The sequence below is a fragment of the Hyperolius riggenbachi genome, chromosome 4 (assembly GCF_040937935.1).
Source record: "Hyperolius riggenbachi isolate aHypRig1 chromosome 4, aHypRig1.pri, whole genome shotgun sequence".
NCBI lineage: Eukaryota > Metazoa > Chordata > Amphibia > Anura > Hyperoliidae > Hyperolius > Hyperolius riggenbachi.
Window position 1 is genome coordinate 44804331 of NC_090649.1, and position 19145 is coordinate 44823475.

General features: G+C 43.2%; 1 protein-coding gene across 1 annotated transcript in view; it reads right to left on the bottom strand.

Annotated features, from left to right (window-relative positions):
• LOC137504635 (uncharacterized) overlaps positions 1-12150 on the bottom strand; it is a 99508-nt gene extending 87358 nt beyond the window's left edge. Inside the window, exons 1-3 of the mRNA XM_068233216.1 lie at positions 12028-12150; positions 6556-6748; positions 2820-2985 (exon numbers count right to left, since the gene is read on the bottom strand). Coding sequence (XP_068089317.1) covers positions 2820-2985; positions 6556-6735 — 346 coding nt within the window. The 5' untranslated portion in view covers positions 6736-6748; positions 12028-12150. The remainder of the gene's footprint in view (positions 1-2819; positions 2986-6555; positions 6749-12027) is intronic.
• Between the last annotated feature and the right edge of the window lie 6995 nt (positions 12151-19145).

The following is a 19145-nucleotide window of genomic DNA, read 5'->3' on the forward strand; positions in this document are numbered from 1 at the left end:
ACTTGTACTGGGGGCACATCTGGCTACTGTGTGGAGGGGGCTTATACACGAGTCAATCACTTTTTCCTGGTTTCTGAGGGAAAAGTACCTCGGCTTATACACTGGTCGCCTTATATGCGAATAGTTTTTGAGAAAATCGATTTTAAAAATACAAAGAAAAATGGTTTTTAAACTGTCATTTTTCTGAGTTTAAAAACCATTTTTCTTTGCATTTTTAAAAATTATTTCCTAAAAAAGTACAAGGTCTTTTTGAAAAATTATTCTTTTGACTTGTACCCACTGTTCTCCTTAGCAAGTTAGTAGCAATTTTGGTAGCAATAGCAAGTTTGGTTGGCACAAAATTACGTGTAAATTACGCATAAATGTATGCGTAATTACGAATGATACTACCAAGTAAGTTGAATTAATAATTTGTAATTACGTATAGGCGTAATTGCAAAAATGTACATGTAATTTCACGTAAGCGTAATTAGCTGATTACGGTCATCACTACTGCTGATCCCCTACCTCTAATCCTTTGGATTCCCTTTCACACTGGGACATTTTCATTGTGTTGCATTACCCTTTTTTACCGCAGGGTAACGCTAAAGCAATGAAAACCTTTGGGGCATTTCACACCTACTGTGGTGCAGTGCGATACACGGGAAGTATTGGATTTAACACAATGACTACAGCGCGTTATCAGCGACCACTCGCGGCGACGTGCGGCGACCGGAAGTCATGTAAGTCTATGATACTGCATATATTTTAAACAATTTGATGTCTGTGTTCGGGTCCACATGCGTTCGCATGTTCAGTCCATGGGTGGAAGCGTATTTTTCAGTACTCTTCCATGCACTTCCTATTTTATGCCACAGGAAGTGAGCGCTAGAGAAGGTCACTTATGGCTTGGCTTGCAGCCAGATTAGAGATTACCATGCATTGCCGCAGAAATCTCTAAAGGCTATTGTTTAAGATTACAGTGTGATACGATCATCCGATCGCACCTCACCTATGACGCTGATTTCTAGTGTGAAACCGGCCTGAGCCATAACCCCTGAACAAGCATGCAGATCAACAAATCTGACAAGATTAGCTGCATGCTGGTTTTAGGTGTGTGATTTAGACCCTGTTGACCAGAAAGATCAGCAGGACTGCCAGGCAACTAGTATTGTTTAACCTCCTGAGTGTTATGCAGCTCAGGAGGGTTTGCAACCGAGAGTCCCCCAGTATAATTTTACCAGATTGCATGGCTGTAATAGCTTCAGCCAGCACTAGGCTAGCTAATAGTGGTGGCCGGCATCCCCCCGATTACTGTTGATCCCCCCGATCGCCGCTAAATACATTACCCCCCCCTGGATCTAGTGATCGCAGCAGCCTCCACGGACAGCTCTGCTCTTCTCTATGGGGAGGATCGAACATGACATCGACAACGTCATGACGTCATGCGCAGACCCGATCCTCCCCATAGAGAGGACCGGAGATGTGCAGGGAGGCTGCACGATTGCTGGATCCAGGGGGGGGGGATGTATTTAGCCGGCGATCGGGGGTATCAACAGTAATCATCAGACGATGAGACACTCCAGGCCATAAGACACACCCAGGTTAATGGACAAAAATCAGGAAAATAATATACTAATCCTGGGGTGTCCAAGGTGCAATGGCATCAGGGATGGTCGGAAATGCCAATTTCCGCCTCCAGAGAAAATCCGCTTTCTGCCATTGACGATTACCGCTACCGATTCTGCTTCCCGCTACCGCTTTCCGCATTTTTCAGAAATTTCTGCCGACGTTGATATCAATTTTCTCAAAAACTACAAGGTCTTTTTGAATTTTTTTCCTCTTGTTCCCACTCTTCTGTTGAACACGCCCTGACAATTCGGTGTGTCTAGCACCTATGGGGGCTTTGCTATTAACCGCTAAAATCCGCGGCTTTTGACTGTAATATTAAATGCAGAAAATCTGCATTATCTTATATGCGGTGATATTAAGCCAATCAGAAGACTCAGAATGAATAAGCCAATCAGAGAATGTAATTGATGCCTAAATCCCCATTCTTTGATAGGTTTATTCATTCTGAGTCTTCTGATTGTCATAAAATTACCACGTATGGAATAATGCGGATTTTCTGCATTTTAAAATTACAGTCAAAAGCCACCAACTTTAGCGGTTAATAGCAAAGCCCCATAGGTGCTAGACCTTTCCCCCCAATCCTCCAAAATTATTATGTCTCCCTTGTACCTCTTGGGTCCCCCTTGTACATTTTGTATCCCCCTCTGTCCTTCCTGTGTCCCCCTCTCTATCCAGTGTCCTTCTCTCTCCTGTGTCCCCCTTTCTCCTGTGTCCCCCTCTCTCTGTCCAGTGCCCCCCTCTGTTTGTCCTGTGTCCCCCTTTCTCCTGTGTCCCCTCTCTTTGTCCTGTGCCCCCCTCTGTATATCCTGCATCCCCCTCTCACTGTCTTGTGTCTCCCATTCCCTGTCCTTAAGGCTAAGTTCACAGTGGTCAGGCTACGTTCATGGAGGGTGAGCGAGCCACTCTAGGACAGTGAATGGGAATCACCGGACATCAAGAATCGGATGCAGGATATACAAAGGGGGAACGGATCTACAGTGGGGGATGTGTGATGATGCACAACTTGGCCAGGCCACCGGGCCATATTGCGGGACAGGAGCCACCTGGGGAGATGGTGAGGACCTCAAGAGGGCTTAAGGAAGCCCCAGGTAGGTATGGTACCTGACATGTGTTTCATCTCAGGTGCCCTTTAAGAAAACAGAAGTCGTCCTCCCTGATACAGGAGACCACATGAAGAGACTACAGAGATAATAAAAAAGAAAAATTACCATATCCGTTGCTGCTGATATCTTTAAAGATGGGAACAGAAGCTCTGTCAGAAAATTCTTCAGCATGGTTAACAAGAGCATCTTTAACTGTTTCATAGCCACACAGGACAACGACCTTCTGAGCCCCAAGCTGAACACTGAAAACGGATCCATATTTTTTTGCAAGCTGTAAATGAGACAAACAGAACATTTATGATTCAACATGCATTAACATAAAAAAAAGGAATTCAGGGCTGTTTCTAGGTATAGGTCACCTAGGCAAATGTCTAATATGCCACATAGTGGGTAGGGCATGAATTGCATCCTTTCATTTTGAATTTACTGCCTCCGGATTAGCACACTCTTGCAGTATATACGTATATAATGTATTTATACTAGGCATGAATACTCAGCAGAGGAGATGGGGGTGGGGGTAGTGAGGATCGTAATCAGCTAATTACAATTACACAAAATTACAAGTACATTTTCACATTTACACCTATACGTAATTACGAATTGTTAATTCAACTGACTTAGTAGAATCATTCATAATTACGCATGAATTTAAACGTAAATTACACGTAATTTCGTACCGACTTTGGTGGTGAATAGCTAAGCTATTGCTATTAAAATTGGTGGGTACAAGACAAAAAAAATTTTTTTCAAAAAGACTGTAGTTTTTGCGAAAATCGATTTTAAAAATGCAAAGGAAAAATGGTTTTAAAAAACATTTTTCTTTGTATTTTTTAAAAAATCGATTTTCTCAAAAACTACTAAGTCTTTTTGAACAATTCTTTTTTTCTTAACTTGTACCAACTATTCTCCTTAAAGTGACACTGTAGGGGGGTCAGGGGAAAATGAGTTGAAGTTACCCGGGGCTTCTAATGGTCCCCCACAGACATCCTGTGCCCGCGCAACCACTCCCCAATGCTCCGGCCCCGCCTCTGGTTCACTTCTGGAATTTCAGACTTTAAAGTCTGAAAACCACTGCGCCTGCATTGCCGTGTCCTCGCTCCTGCTGATGGCACCAAGAGCGTATTGCGTAGGCCCAGTATGGTCTGTGTCTGCGCAGTACACTCCTGGTGACATCAGGGGAAGCGAGGACACGGCAACGCAGGCGCAGTGGTTTTCAGACTTTAAAGTCTGAAATTCCAGAAGTGAACCAGAGGCGGGGCTGGAGCATTGGGGAGTGGTTGCGCGGGCACAGGATGTCTGCGGGGGACCGTTAGAAGCCCCGGGTAACTTCAACTCATTTTCCCCCGACCCCCCTACAGTATCCCTTTAAAGCGGACCCAAGCCAAACACTTTTTTAATTCAAAATATTTAGTTGCACCACTCTGAGACATACAAAGATAAATAAACACTCCTTCAAGCCTATGAGCATTTAAGTGCATGCTTTTCACCCTTCTCTTTTCATAATTAGGGTTATACAGGTGGCAGCCATTAGCAATTCCTCATTTGCTGGACACCTTCTACTCCACCAGTCTGCCGGATTCTGTACCGGCAATATGAAAGGAAGGGAGGGGTTCCTCCAATAAATGTAAAATATTTTATATTTGTCATCATGCAGCTGAAAAAAGGCTGCTATTTATTATTATAATTTAGAAAATAGATTTTATTTCTGAAATCTTGTATTTTTAATTTGGGTCCACTTTTACACATGAATCAATTTTGGCAGCAATAGCCTGTATGGGTGCTTTGCTATCTACCGGCAAAGTCGGCAAAATATGACAGGTAAATTACACATACATTCATGTGTAATTACGAATGCCTAAAATTAACTAAGGAAATAATTACGCTTTTACCCGAAATGTCACATTACGATTACGATGCGTAATTATGCTCATCACTAGATGGGGGTGTTTTGCCTTAGACACTAAAATTGTACTTTGGAATGGAACTGCATGGAACTAGAGACTGAAAAACTCAGAGGCCAGTACATGTTTGCCAGCTGTTGTCAACTGTCTCCTAAGTTTTATGCATGGATTTAATCCTCAGTTTGGGGTACACAGTATTTGATAACATGTTGAATAATTATACCAATTTGTGAAAAAAATCCCTTCTTATGTGCATGTCAGGGGGAGTTTATATATATATATATATATTTTTTTTTTTTTACCTGGGCATTGTGGCATCCCAATTTTGTGTTGCTGCCGCCACTAAATGTTGGCATGTGAATTTACAGTGACAGAAGTGTTCATTGTCATCATGCATGGCAGTGATAATTATTCTATATATCAAAAACAAATTTATCACACCAGCAGAGCCATTACTGGCTCGAAGGTCCTGGGGAGGGCTCCCATGATAGGGTGGGCCTTGGCACCCAGAGGGGGGGGTAAAAAAAAGGAAGGCAGGATGGGAGAGGGACAGGAGCCCAATCAGAATCTGAAATGTGGGCTGGCATAGGTAGAGGGGGTATTTAAGGGGGGTGGAGTTTCCCTTCCCAGCAGGATCTTTCCAGAACAAAGCTCCCTCCCTCCCTTTAGTTTGTTTTTATTTGTTGTTTGTTGTTCTGTGTTTTCTTTTCTTGTCATTGCAGCCGGAGGGGAAGGGTATCCGGAGGAGGTCAGAAAAGGTGAGGGGAGGTGTTTCACCCCGGTGTGGATATCCCCTCGGAAGGTCAGCGTCTACAATGAGTACCTACTGTTTGGCAAGCAGATGTCCCTGGGCCGGTGCTTGCGGCTGGGGGACATTACGTAGTTGCTTGCTGGTTGTATTAAAGTTGACCTCTGGATCCTTCTCTTTAAAAAGTTATTTTGCACTATGGTTAATGTTTAATCAATAAAGGAAAAGGCTGCTCTGGCCTTTTTTACACCACCGTAATTTGTGTCCATTGTTTCCTTTAAGGTTGGGTGAGGACTGTTGGTCAAGAAAGCTGAAGGGATTGTATTGGGGTTTTGGGTTAAGGTAATGGGAGCAAATAGGCCTTGCCTCATCATGAGAAAAACCTATTTGTTCACATCGACCAATACAATAGTTGCTCAAATTTTAATTGCATAATATCTTTGGATGATATAGTGGCCCATATTTATGCTGAGGTTTTGTTAAAGAACCACCCCAGTGAAAAAAGTAAGCAGTTAAAATCAAATGGAACTGACAGCTTTTGGACTGGTCCATCTTCTCATAGGGATTTTCAGGGTTTCCATTTTTTCAAAAGCAATTCGTCAATGGCAGTTGCCAATTCTAACTGACAACCCAGTGTGCAAGTGAGTAGGGAGGCTGGCTGGTATCTTACTATTTTGGCAGTTTGGCATTGAGGAAATGGGGGTAGAGCCCGCAAAAGCTCTGGGCACTATTGTGATTGCTGTGGCATGTGACTGTACCTTTTTAACTTGATTACATTTTATCATACGGTTTCACCCTGTGATGGCTTAAAGGGGCACTACAGCGAAAAACTGTAAAATGTAAAATATGTGCAAACATATACAAATAAGAAGTACATTTTTTCCAGAGTAAAATGAGCCATAAATTACTTTTCTCCTATGTTGCTGTCACTTACAGTAGGCAGTAGAAATCTGACAGAAGTGACAGGTTTTGGACTAGTCCATCTCTTCATAGGGGATTCTAGTTGGGATGACTAGCATCTCTTGCAGCCAATGCATGATACTGCCAGCTGTGTGCTGGAAGGAGGCGGGGCTGAGACACTTAACAGAAGTATAGGTCCTCTACAAATATGCTCCATGATTTCAACTAAATAAAACAAAAAGCAGTTTCACTAAGATAATCCACTTATCACTAATGACAAAGGGCACTCTACCTCTATGAAGGTCTTCTGAGGTCTCTTCAAGTTCAGCATATGCAGGTTTCCGATGAAGGGTAAAGGTTTGGGTCCAGGTGGAAAGTTAGGGTGTTTCTGTTCTGAGCCATGGAACAGTTTCACCAGCATCAAACACAGCAGAATGAGTAACAGAGCGGTAACTGGGTCAGGAAGAACCATAGCGGCTGAATTCCTGCAATGAAAAACGCAAAGCTGTAGATTATTGACCACTTCAGGACCACAGGTTTTTGCCCTTCTAAAACCAGAACAATTTTCACATAACGCTCGATTCATTCGCCATTCGCCAATAACTTTATTGCTACTTTTAACACTAATATGATCTATACATGTATATTAGTTTTTGTGGGACAAACTAGGCTTTTCTTGGGCAGTACTTTTTGCTAAGAATTATTTTATTTAAATGCATTTTGCAGGGAAGAATAAGAAAAAAATGAAAATTTGTCCCGGTTATCACAACATTTAAATTGTGTCCCTAGTACAATGTATGGCGAGAATATTTTATTTGGAAATAAAGGTGTCTTTTTTTCTGTTTAGTTTTTTTATATTATAATAGTTACAACTAGCCTTTATTTACAAAAGCTACAGTAATATACCCTTATAACATTCATATTAAAAAAGTCCCATATATATATATATATATATATATATATATATATATATATATATATATAATTATATATATATATATATATATATATATATATATATATATATATATATATATATATATATGCACATATATTATATATATATATGTATATATATACTGTATGTATGTGTATTTTTTCACAAGTGTTTTATTATGGTAACTATGGAGTAGGGGGGGAAGGGAATAAAAAAAATAATACAGAATTTAATTTTCCTATGTATTAGTGTATTAGAGTGTATTTTGATGCATTTTTACTCTTTAGCCACAAGATGGTGCTACACTGAGTTCTGTGTAGCCACAAAACCGCTTAATCTGCAGTATAGTCTCCTGTATTGGAGGAAAAGAAGGTTAATAGCTGGAGCCCCCCACAGCTCGGGGGCCCCTCTGCAATCGCAGGTGCTACTCCCCTCTAGTTACTCCCCTGAGCAGAACTAGGAGCCAGTGGCTCAGCTAAGGAGCTTGGGACCCCAGTGCAAGACTTACATTGGGTCCTCAAGCTCTCTATACATAACAATTCATGAAATAACAAAACTTGCCAAGGACTTCCATAGCATGAGAGGTGTCAGCAGTGGAGGGGAACAATTTGTTAATGATTACCAATATTCAAAGCATATATAGACGTGGTCATTACCAGCATAGCACCTTTGAAGAGCTAATGCTGCGATCCAAGGGCCCCAGTGCGATCCTAACCTCTGCACCCCCTATTGCTACGGCCACTGCTAGTAGCCAGTGAATTTAATTACATTTATAGTTACATTTATAGACAGGTGTCTTTGTAGACTTTGATGAAGGCAAGCAGGATTTTATTGTCTTGTTTTGACATGTCCCAGAATGTGTCAGAAGCCCTGCAGTTGTGTGTTTCACCTGTTTGTGGCCTCATGTTTTGGCACTGGGCTAAATGTGGTTCCTCCAGTGAGTGTCTCCCTCAGGGCTGGATATACCATAAGGCACTGTAGGCTAGTGCCTATAGGCGCCTGATGATGGAAAGGGGACTCCCTCCTTCCCTATGCAGAGTCTGAAGTGGAGCATAAATGAGAGGTTACTCAGCCAGCTCTTTGCATTCCACTGACGAGATCTCCCTTCAGTCCGGGACACCTCTAGCTACCCAATACCTGGGGACACCTCTAGCTACTTAGTGTAAGGTAGCCAAAGGTACACTTGGTATTAAGGGACACCTGTGGCTACCTACACTGGGCAGGAGAAGTAAAAGAAAAGTGACAGTGGGGCCGGCGCACTTGTGGTATGGTTTGTTGGGGGTTTGCAGTTTGTAGATTCATGGAGGGTGAAGTGGAGGGTGCCAGTACATCTGTGCCTATAAGCTCCTGTTATGTAAATCTGAGCCTGGTCTCCCTGCTGCAGATATCAAGAGACTAAGTAAATTTACCTTAAATGCTTTAACCACTTCACCTCGAAGGGTTTTTCCTCTTAAAAAGAGAGCAATTTTCACCTGTCAGCGCTCCTTCCATTCATTCGCCTATAACATTATTACTACTTATCACAACAAAACAATCTATATCTTGGTTTTTTTTTTACACCAATTAGGCTTTCTTTGGGAAAGGGGCGGGTACTTTTTGCTAAGAATTATTTTTTTCTAAAAGTGTTTTAACAGGTAAAGTAAGAAAAAAATGGAAAAAAAATCATTATTTCTCAGTTTTTGGACATTATAGTTTTAAAATAATACATGCTAACTTAATTAAAACCCACACATTTTGTTTGCCCATTTGTCCCGGTTATTGCAACGTTTAAAATTTTTCCCTAGTACAATGTATGTCACCAATATTTTTTGAGGAAATAAAGGTGCATTTTTTCAGTTTTGTTTTTCATTTTTTTCAGTGTCCATCCCTAATTTCAAGCCCATAATTTATAAAGTAATGGTAATTTGCCCTCTTCACATACATATTTAAAAAATTCAGTCCCTAAGGTAACTATTTATGTATTTTTTTATTTGTATTTGTTTTTTCAATAAAGGAACAAGGGATCCTTTATTGAAAAAAAATGTAGATGTAATTTTACAATTTGGCCACAAGATGTCCTTGGTGGTGACTTCAGTATGCATACTATTAGTACGCAAACCGGAAGGACTGCATGGATGGAGTTTAGACGGTGATGTTCATTCACACGGGGACTTAGATCAATGAATGGGAACTGTGCGCCCCAGGGCCCAAAACACCTTAATCTCTAGTCATCTGGCTTGTTGTCACCACCATGTATCCCCTTTCCTTATTACCCGATCTACTTCAAACACAATAGGGGAATGATAGCTGAATGAGTTGTGCGCCCCATCCTACACTGTGCCCTGAGGCTGGAGCCTCTCTTGCCTCTGCCTCCGCCCTGCCCAATTGTACCTGTAATTGCTAGCTTTGTGATTCGTTTAGAGAGTTAGCATCCTAATTGTTTGCGTTGTGTTTCAGTTAGAGAGCTAAATAGGAATAGCTAGTTAAATAGGAACCCTTTGCAGGTGTTTTGAATTAATTACTAAAAGTTATAAAGGAGCGCTGGACATAAAAAGGATCAGAAGATGCTGCTTATATCCATTTTTATTTTTAGTTATGTTCAAGCAAAGAATACAAGTTTTTAAAATGTGGTATATATGCACACCATCTACTCATTCACACCATGCACACCCTTGTGGGGGCTAACTGATGTCTTTAAACGTGTAAAAAATATATATATAAAAACAAAAATTATGTAAAAAAAAACTCTCCAATAGGATTCTAAGAAAGACTCCAAAAAGTCCAGGTGCTCTATAATGTCAATAGGAGTATATATATATATTGCCACCCTAAACTTTCACTTAAATGACACAACCTGAAGATGCAAAAAGTTACAGTTTCCGTATTGCACAACGCGTGGTACCTTCTTTTATGACTTTCCGGGTTCACTGCCGCCGTCCGTGGTACTGGTACAAACACCTCCTGCGCACGAAGTTGCCTCTGTGTGCTAGGGACCCCAGGCACTGGGCAAGGCCTGCTCCCGGTTACCAAGCCGGTCAAGTTTTCCACGTACGTTAGCCGAGCTGTGCGCTCCAAGCTCCCCGCTGACGTCACTTCCTCGCTCTGTCCTCCTGCGTTCCACTGAACAGAGCGGTGGCATTTCCTTGCGTTCCACCACCAGACGATCAGCACTGGATTAAATGATTGGCCTGGTGATAAGCTACAGCCACCTGGACCACCACTGCAAAGTACTAGGATCTTATGGGGCGGCCCTTCTAGCTTAGATCGACGTGTTTCAACGATCCAACGGTCTTCAACAGGATCAGTTTTGAATTAATTAGCTGATTAGAGTCTGACACTTTGAGCCAAGAATGTTGAACCTTTTCACAACATTCTAATGGTCTGAGATTTGGGGGTTTTCATACACTGTAAGCCATAATCATCAAAATTATATCAAATAAAGGCTTGACATATCTGGCTTTGCATGTACTGAGTTTGTTTCATGTATTAGTTTCACCTTGTAAGTTGAAGGTGACTTATCTGGAGAAAGTGGCGTAACTAAGGAGTTTGGATCCCCAGTGTGAGTTTTACATGTGGCCTCAAGAACTATGTATACTATACCATACAATACTGTATTGATATGGAGCCTCACAACTTCCAAGTGCAGCTGCAGTGTCAGAGAATTGTAATCAGAGTAAGGAAACAGTTTGTTAAAGGACAACTGAAGTGAGAGGGTATGGAGGCTGCCATATTTATTTCCTTTTAAGCAATACCAGTTACCTGGCAGACCTGCTGATCCACTACCTCTTAAACAAGCATGCAGCAGATCAGGTGTTTCTGACATTATTGTCAGATCTGACAAGATTAGCTGCATGTTTGTTTCTGGCGTTATTCAGCCACTACTGCAGCCAAATAGATCATCAGGGCTGCCAGGCAACTGGTATTGTTTAAAAGGAAATAAATATGGCAGCCTCAATATTCTGCTCACTTCAGTTGTCCTTTAAGGATTACTACTACTGTATTCAGAGTAACAGGTTGCCCAGCAAGCTCATAGTGAACCAGAACTTTTAGGAGTGTGTAAGGGGCTAAAAAGTACCAAAAAGCCATCTTACTAATATGCTACGCAAAACAGAAATGTACTACTGTATTGAATGCACATATAGAGGTGTTAATTACCAGCATAGCGCCAATGCAAAGCTAATAAGATGGATAAAGAAGGGCCCCTCTGTCCCAGGCCCCCTGTGCAGTCACAACCTCTGCATCCCCCATTGCTACACCACTGTCTGGAGAAAATAATTGCATAAACTTTAAATGTTTGTCATACAGTCTGAGAAGGATTGTGAAGAGTGCGAATGATGTTCTTGTGCTGAATCATTTTATGGGTTGAGTATTTAGTGAACCCACAGGCAGCAGTTAGAGTGGACCGGAACTCTTGCACAGGAGAGAAGAAAAACACAGAGAAATGCACCCTGTATGTATTTAGAGAGTTTAGCCTGTCTAACTCCCCCTCATCTGTGACTAATCACCACCGTAGATTGATCTCTCAGCTGTGTCAGCTCAGGACTCTTGTCTGCCATGGCAGAGCAGCTAATTTGTAAACACAGGATGTTAAGAATATGTTTGCTTCCATGAAAGCAGGAAGTAGACACACTGCAGATTTATTGCAGGATTTGTATCAGCTGTAACAGAGAAAAGTTTTTCTTTAAAAAGTTATTATGCTGTTGTGTATCTTTTAGAACAGAGAGGAAGTTCTGAGTTCAGGTCCACTTTGATACACAGGACAGCAGGAAGTGGTGCACGGATACATTTGTATATTCAAAAAATGGCACAAATTTTCTCAAAAGGAAAATATATATTTCATACACTTACCTTTTCTATTCCTTATCCTTATAGCTGCTATCCCTTCGATCCCCCAGTGTCTACCTTTGTGTAGGATTTATGTTCCTATCCTAGGTGTGCCGCTACTGTGATGCCGTGTAACTGATTTGACATAATTCCAATTATTACAAAATTGTCCTTCCTATTTAAATGTTGACTGACTATTTATCCAGTACACAGGCTGGTCCAAAGGTCTTCTGACTGATTCTGATAAGTGCTGGGTGACTTTTGTCCAAATGAAAAAAGAATTGGAGATCTGTTTTTAAAAACCATTTGAAGTCAGTTTTTACCTGTTAAAAATGAAAGCACTATTGCAGGCTCAAATGTGCAGACAATCAGTTGCAAAGTTTGTTTTTAATCCTGTTTAGCTGATGTCACATAAATCAGTTTTGAAGTACTAAGGGAAGACCCAGCCAATGCTGACTTCCTGTTCCACAGACTGTCAATGCTATAGGCTGCCATAATTTCATACAGCTTAATCTATGCCCCGACCTTTGTCATCTGTGCAGTAAGATGATGCTATCCAAGCAGCAGCAGAAGCTCCTCCCACAGATTCTGCTGTCAACAGGGACGGATCGGGGGGGGGCAGGCGGGTCTCTTGCCCCAGGCGCAGTTTGTTGAATTCTTAAAAAGGCAGCAAAATTTGGATGGGGAATGACAGTTTAGGCGCCAAAACCTGACCTTTGGGCGCCAAAACCTGACCTTGCCCCAGGCGCAACTTGGTCTAGATCCGTCCCTGGCTGTCAACTCAGCTGCATCTGCTCAAGCGACCACATTTTCAGAACAGGGCTTTTAGCTGCTGAAGCCTTGTTTTTCACACAAAAGGTAGCATTTGAGTGCCTTGATAAATCCATTGTCAAAAAGCATTAAAGTGACTCCGAGCTCATAAAAAAAAATGAAAGTTGTACTCACCTGGGGCTTTCTCCAGCCCAGTGCTGGTCGGGAGGTCCCACGACGGCGTCCTGGCTCTTCTCCTTCTCCCCGCTCCGGAATGGCTGACAGGCCGCAGCCCGGGCGACACTCGCCCGAGTGTCGGGCTGCTCCTTCCGCATATGACGCGGATTACGTCACACGCCGGCCGCCTCGCGTCATCACGGCGGCCAACGTGAAAGTACTGCGCATGCGCGCTTTAATTGCCCATGCGCAGTACTTTCACGCCGGCCGCCGTGATGACGCTAGGCGGCCGGCGTGTGACGTCAGCCGCGTCATGCGCGGAAGCTGCAGCCTGACACTCTGCCGAGTGTCGCCCGGGCTGCGGCCTGTCAGCCATTCCGGAGCGAGGAGAAGGAGAGGAGCCAGGACGCCGGCGTGGGACCTCCCGACCAGCACTGGGCTGGAGAAAGCCCCTGGTGAGTACAACTTTCTTTTTTTGGGTGAGCTCGGAGTCCCTTTAAGATCTCTGCCGATGATCTTTAAGGCTGCTTTCACAGTGGGACGTTACAGGCACAGGTTAGAGATGCCTGTAACGCAGCCCAACTCACAGTAATGAAAAATCAATGTGCTGTTCACAGTGCCCACGTTGCGTTACAGTGTAACGCTGCACGTTCAAAGACAGTGCAACATGCCGTGCGTTATATGTGGTTTTAGCTGCGTTAGACTGTTTGCACATGCTCAGTAAGGGGAGAGTCGCTATTGTTCCTAGCTACATGGCTAATTAATATTCACTGCACTGTAGTGTTGTCCAGATCATGAACAATTCGGATCTTTGATCCGGATCTTTTTTGTGAGTCGAATCATCCGGATCATCACAATGAAGGATTCGGTTCACAGTGGATGTCTGGAAGAAACAGGAACTGCAGCTTCTGTGCACAAGCACAATCTTCCTGCTGCATCTCTCCCTTCCCCATTAGCACCCTCAATGTGCCCTCATTCTCCTGCACCTCTCACTCTGCTGCACCCCTGCTTCCTGCTTCCCTAGTAAAATGACTCAAAGATTCGGTTCAAAGATCCGGATCTTTTCAATGATCCGATTCAAATCATCTGAATCATTGAAAAGATCCAGACTTCCCAGAATAGCACCAAGAGCCTCATAACGCAGCTCAATCTGACGTCCAACTTCAACATCACCATGCGTTGTGTTAGGGGCACGTTATGCGACCTTAATCCCCTAAAACACAACGTCTTGGTGTGAAAGAGGCCTTAAGGACACTGAAATAAAGAAAAAAAAATTAAAAAAAACCCAAAACTTATGATATAATGAATTGAATGTATAGTATGGATGAATAATAGAACATTAATACCAAAGAAGAAAGGAGTCTTATATTTTTATTTTCAGCTATATAGCTTTTTTTTTACTACCTGCCAACCGCTCCACGCCAATTGGCATGAACGCGGTGGCAACCCCAGGACTGCTCCATGCCTATTGGCGTGAATGGCTTCCTATGGGGCTTGCAGGAACGCATGCATCTCCACTCTGGTGACTGTACTGGGGACAGCCGTGTGACATGGCTGTCCCCTCTAGAGGCCGGGAAGTGATCCGCTGTCATAGGTTGAAGCCTATGACAGCCAATCGCACTGATTGGCTGGCAGGGGGAGGGGGATTTAAAAAGATGAAGAAAAAAATTGTCAAATTAAATAAAAAAATAATCAAATAAATATTTACTTACAAATAACTAAACAGTGGGGGAGCAATGAGAGCTCTGTTGGTGGGGCGAAAAGGGGGGGGGGGGGGAATCACTTGTGTGCTGAGTTGTGCGGCCCTGCAGCCAGGCCTTAAATCTGAAGTGGCCTATTTTACTAAAAATGGGCTGGTCAATAGGGGGTTTAACACTGCGGTCCTCAAGTGGTTAAATAGCATTACATTGTTCTGTCATATATGCAATTTACAAACCACACTATATTTTAAACTATGAAACAGAGCAGACCTAATGACCTTTTGAACTTCCCTTCAGTAAGCCCTTATCTGAAGCTCTATCTCACTTGGGGCCAAATGCAATTCTCTTTTTCACCTGAGTTTTCTCCTAGGTGATAATTTTTCATCTTCGATTTTAAATAATTTCCCAGCACTTTTCAACTTAAAAAGTACCAAAACTGAGGTGAAAAGGTTCAAACTAAATTATTTTGAGCATTTTCTTGCTTTCTGGGGGCTTAAAAGGCATTTTATTGACAAGTTTAAAAATATCACCTAGGAGAAAACTCAGGAGAAAAAGTGAATTGCATACGGGCCTTGGTCTTTGATGTTTAAGGGATTCAGAAAACAGCACTGTAGCCAACCCAAGTTGGCTCGAAGAGCGCAGGGAAGCTCTTTTGCATAGATAACAATTGAAGTTCCTTAACTCTTCCTGTACTCGAAACAATATGAGACTGTTTTTTTGCTACTAATGTATGCCTTAGCTGTACTATACACATGATTCATTATCTCAGAAGTTTATTTTCACTTCAGATTTAAAGTGAACCTTAAGTCAAAAAAAAAAAATTAGTTTTACTCACCTGGGGCTTCCCTCAGCCCCCTGCAGCTGTCCGGTGCCCTCGCCGCGTCCCTCCGATCCTGCTGTCCCCGCCGGCAGCCACTTCCGGTTTCGCTGAGGAGCTAGCAGGCTGGGAACGTGAGTGATTCTTCGCCTTCCCAGCCACAATATCGGACTCTATGCTTCTATAGCATATAGCACATAGCATATGGCAGCATAGTGGGCGCTATTGTGGCTGGGAACGCGAAGAATCACTCACGTTCCCAGCCTGCCAGCTCCTCGGCGAAACCGGAAGTGGCTGCCGGCGGGGACAGTAGGATCAGAAGGACACGGCGAGGGCACCAGACAGCTGCAGGGGGCTGAGGGAAGCCCCAGGTGAGTAAAACTAATTTTTTTTTTTTTTACTTTAGGATCACTTTAAATGTATTGTAAAGTGACAGATTTCACCACTTTCACATAGAAACCTTTAGTGGTTGGAGAGGCCTAGTGAATTTTTCTAAAAGGCTGGGTGCACACATAACATAACATGAAAGGCTGCATTTTATGGCATGTTTTATATTAATGTTGCGTGCGTTACTTGTGCGTTTTTGTGCGCTTTTGCTGTGTTTTTTGCGTTAGCATTTTTTTTTTTTTTTTTTTACTGCAGATGCATTTTTCAAGCGTTTTGCATGCGATTTAATGCGTTTGTAGTTCGCATATAAAATAAGCAAAATTTGTTTTGTATGCGTTTTTCTTTTGCATCTTATGCAAATCACTAGGAAGACAACAGGAAGCGACATTACATAACAAAACAATTTTTTAAGCAAAAACGCATGGAAAATGCAAGAAAAAAACGCATACCATTGCGATTCCATTGACTTGCATTATGTGCGTTTTTCATGCATTTTTGAAGATTATGCAACAAAACCAGCATTTTCTTGAAACCGCATGCATCAAAAATGCATATGCATTTTTTCCTGCCGCCCATAGACTTTGATTTGCGGCAAAAAACTGTGTTTTCCACAATGCTAGCGTTTCTGCTTTGTGTGCACCAGCCTAAGGCCTTGAAAACCCTAGAAAATCCATGGCCTATTACTGATAAAGCTGGTAACTGAGTAAAACTTGTTACTAAATGTGCAGATAGCACATTGTGCCATTATTCTGTCAACCATTAACCTGCCTCTCTGCCAGCTTGGCTCTGCAGAGGGTAAGGAAAATAATCCCCTTAAAGAGGAACTGTACTGAAAATAACAATAAAATTGCTTATTGTCTACAATATTCATTTATACTTTTTCTAGTCAGTGTTTGCCTGTTGTAAAATCTTTCCTCTCCCGGTTTAACATTCTCAAATGTATCAATGCTGGTGACATCTTTAGTTCTGCCAGGTGATCTGTACGGAATGTTTGTTACTGAGAGTTTTATGCACAGAGGGAGATACTCAGTGGCTTAGCTATGGAGCTATGGGCCCTGGTGCGATTGATACGGTTCAACAAAACCTGCCAAGGTCATCCACAATATTAGAGGTGTGAGAAGGGAATGGGGAACATTTTGTTAAATTACTACAATTCAAAGTATATATAGAAGTGATTATTACCAGCACAGGACCAATAGACAGCTTATACTTTGGTTGAGGAAGGGCCCCATGGGGCCCCTCTGGCCCTAGGGCCCCGATTCGGTCACTACCTCTACAACCCCTATTGCTATATCACTGGAGATACTGCTTGCTTGGCAGTTGGAAAAAAAATATGTTTTTTTCCCACAATGCAACAAGGTTCACAGACAGCAAACTGTCAGAACCATGGTGACATTTTCACACAAAAATGATGGTGAAATGAAAATGACCATATTTGTTCATCACTACAGTTCACAAAGAGTTCATCATCTTATAAGTAGCAGAGGAAGGAGGTGGACTGCTGCCTAGTCTAGTGTGTTGAAATATCTCTTTTGCAGGATGTGCAATACAACGCCGTCATTGTAAAAGTAGACTAAGGCTCATTTACAATTCACCTTTTCTCCTGAGTGTTTTCCTAGGCAAGGACGGTCAGATATGACGATTTCCGATTCCGGAGCAAAACTGATTTCCGATAAATGCCAATTACCGATACCGCGGCATACCAACGGTACTCCAATTTCCGATTTCTGACTTTCTGAAACCTCTGAATAATTACTCAGATTGGCTAAATACTTCCAACTCAGAAGCACTGGACTAATCAAAGATTGCATAATTTTTCAGTGAACCAGGTCCAGCACACTCTGTATTACCATTGCATATCTTTCCACTGTATTTGTGATTTAACTTACTAAAGCATAGCTGTCTTTGCTGCAGATTGGATTGAATCAGATTGCTGTGGTAATCATTGACCAAACAAAAGACTCAAATACTACAAAAAAAAAAAAATACACATCACAAGAACACTAGCTCTTAAAAGAGCTGTTTTGGGGTGCCTTTTAGCAATATATATCAGCAAGGAGCAAGCTAACAAGCCTAACAAGAGCCTAACTAAGCTTTCCCTATCTCTGCAGCAACCTCTCTCCCTTCTCTCCCTAATTCAGCAGCAGACAGAGTAAGGAAATGGCCGATTCTGCTGCCTTTTATAAAGCGGGGGGGGGGGGGGGGGGGCGTCCAGGAGGGAGTGCAGCCGGATTGGCTGCCATGTGTCTGCTGACTGTGATGTAGAGGGTCAAAGTTTAACCCAATGATGTAGTATAGGGGGCGGGTCGAACTCGCATAAAGTTCACGTTCGATTGCGAACGTGAACCCGCCATGTTCGCGCAAATAAGTTTGCATGCAAACCATTTGGGCCATCTCTACTGTGTGGAGTTTCTCACACAGAGAAATGCAATAGTACTATCAGAATACAGTGAAATAATAATGCACCAGAGTGGTACTGAGCATGCAACTTAACCTTACTGGCGGTCTATAAGAAACCGCCAGGGGGCAGCGTGGCACTATTTTTTTTAACCACCCTGGCGTTCTATTTAAATTGCCAGGGTGGCGGCGGCAGATGGTACACATGGTGCGCCCTTCTGATCGCTGTCGGCGATCACAAGTAACAAGAAATCCCGCGGAGAGCAGGATTTCTTGTTAGGCTTACCCCGTCACCATGGCGACGATCGGACTGTCGTCATGGACGTCAGCCGACGTCCTGACGTCAGGTGCCTCAGATCCAGCCCTTTGCGCTGCCCGAAAGTGTTTGGTCCGGGCAGCGCAGGGCTCTGGCGGGGGGGGGGCCTCTTCCGCCGCTGCGTGCGGGCGATCGCCGCTGAGCGGCGGCGATGGAAGGCCACACGCAGCTGGCAAAGTGCTAGCTGCGTGTGGCGCAGTTTATTTGAAGTAAATCGGCCCAGCAGGGCCAGAGATATCAGACTCGGCGGCTATGGATGAGCTGAGCTCGTCCATACCGCCAGGAAGGTTAAATCATGTAGCGAGCCTAGGGCTCGCTACATGATAGCCGCTGTACAGCGGCATCCCCCCGCCCGCTTCGATCGCCTCCGGCGATCTTTGATCAGGAAATCCCGTTCAAAGAACGAGATTTCCTGAAGGGCTCCCCCCATGGCGTTGGGGCAGGATGACGTTACCGTCTAAGGGAGTCCCGATCCACCCCTCAGCGCTGCCTGGCACTGATTGGGGTGCGAAGCGGCGGCGATCAGAATGCACACGCAGCTAGCAAAGTGCTAGCTGCGTGTTGCAAAAAAAAAAAAGTGAGTAAATCGGCCCAGCAG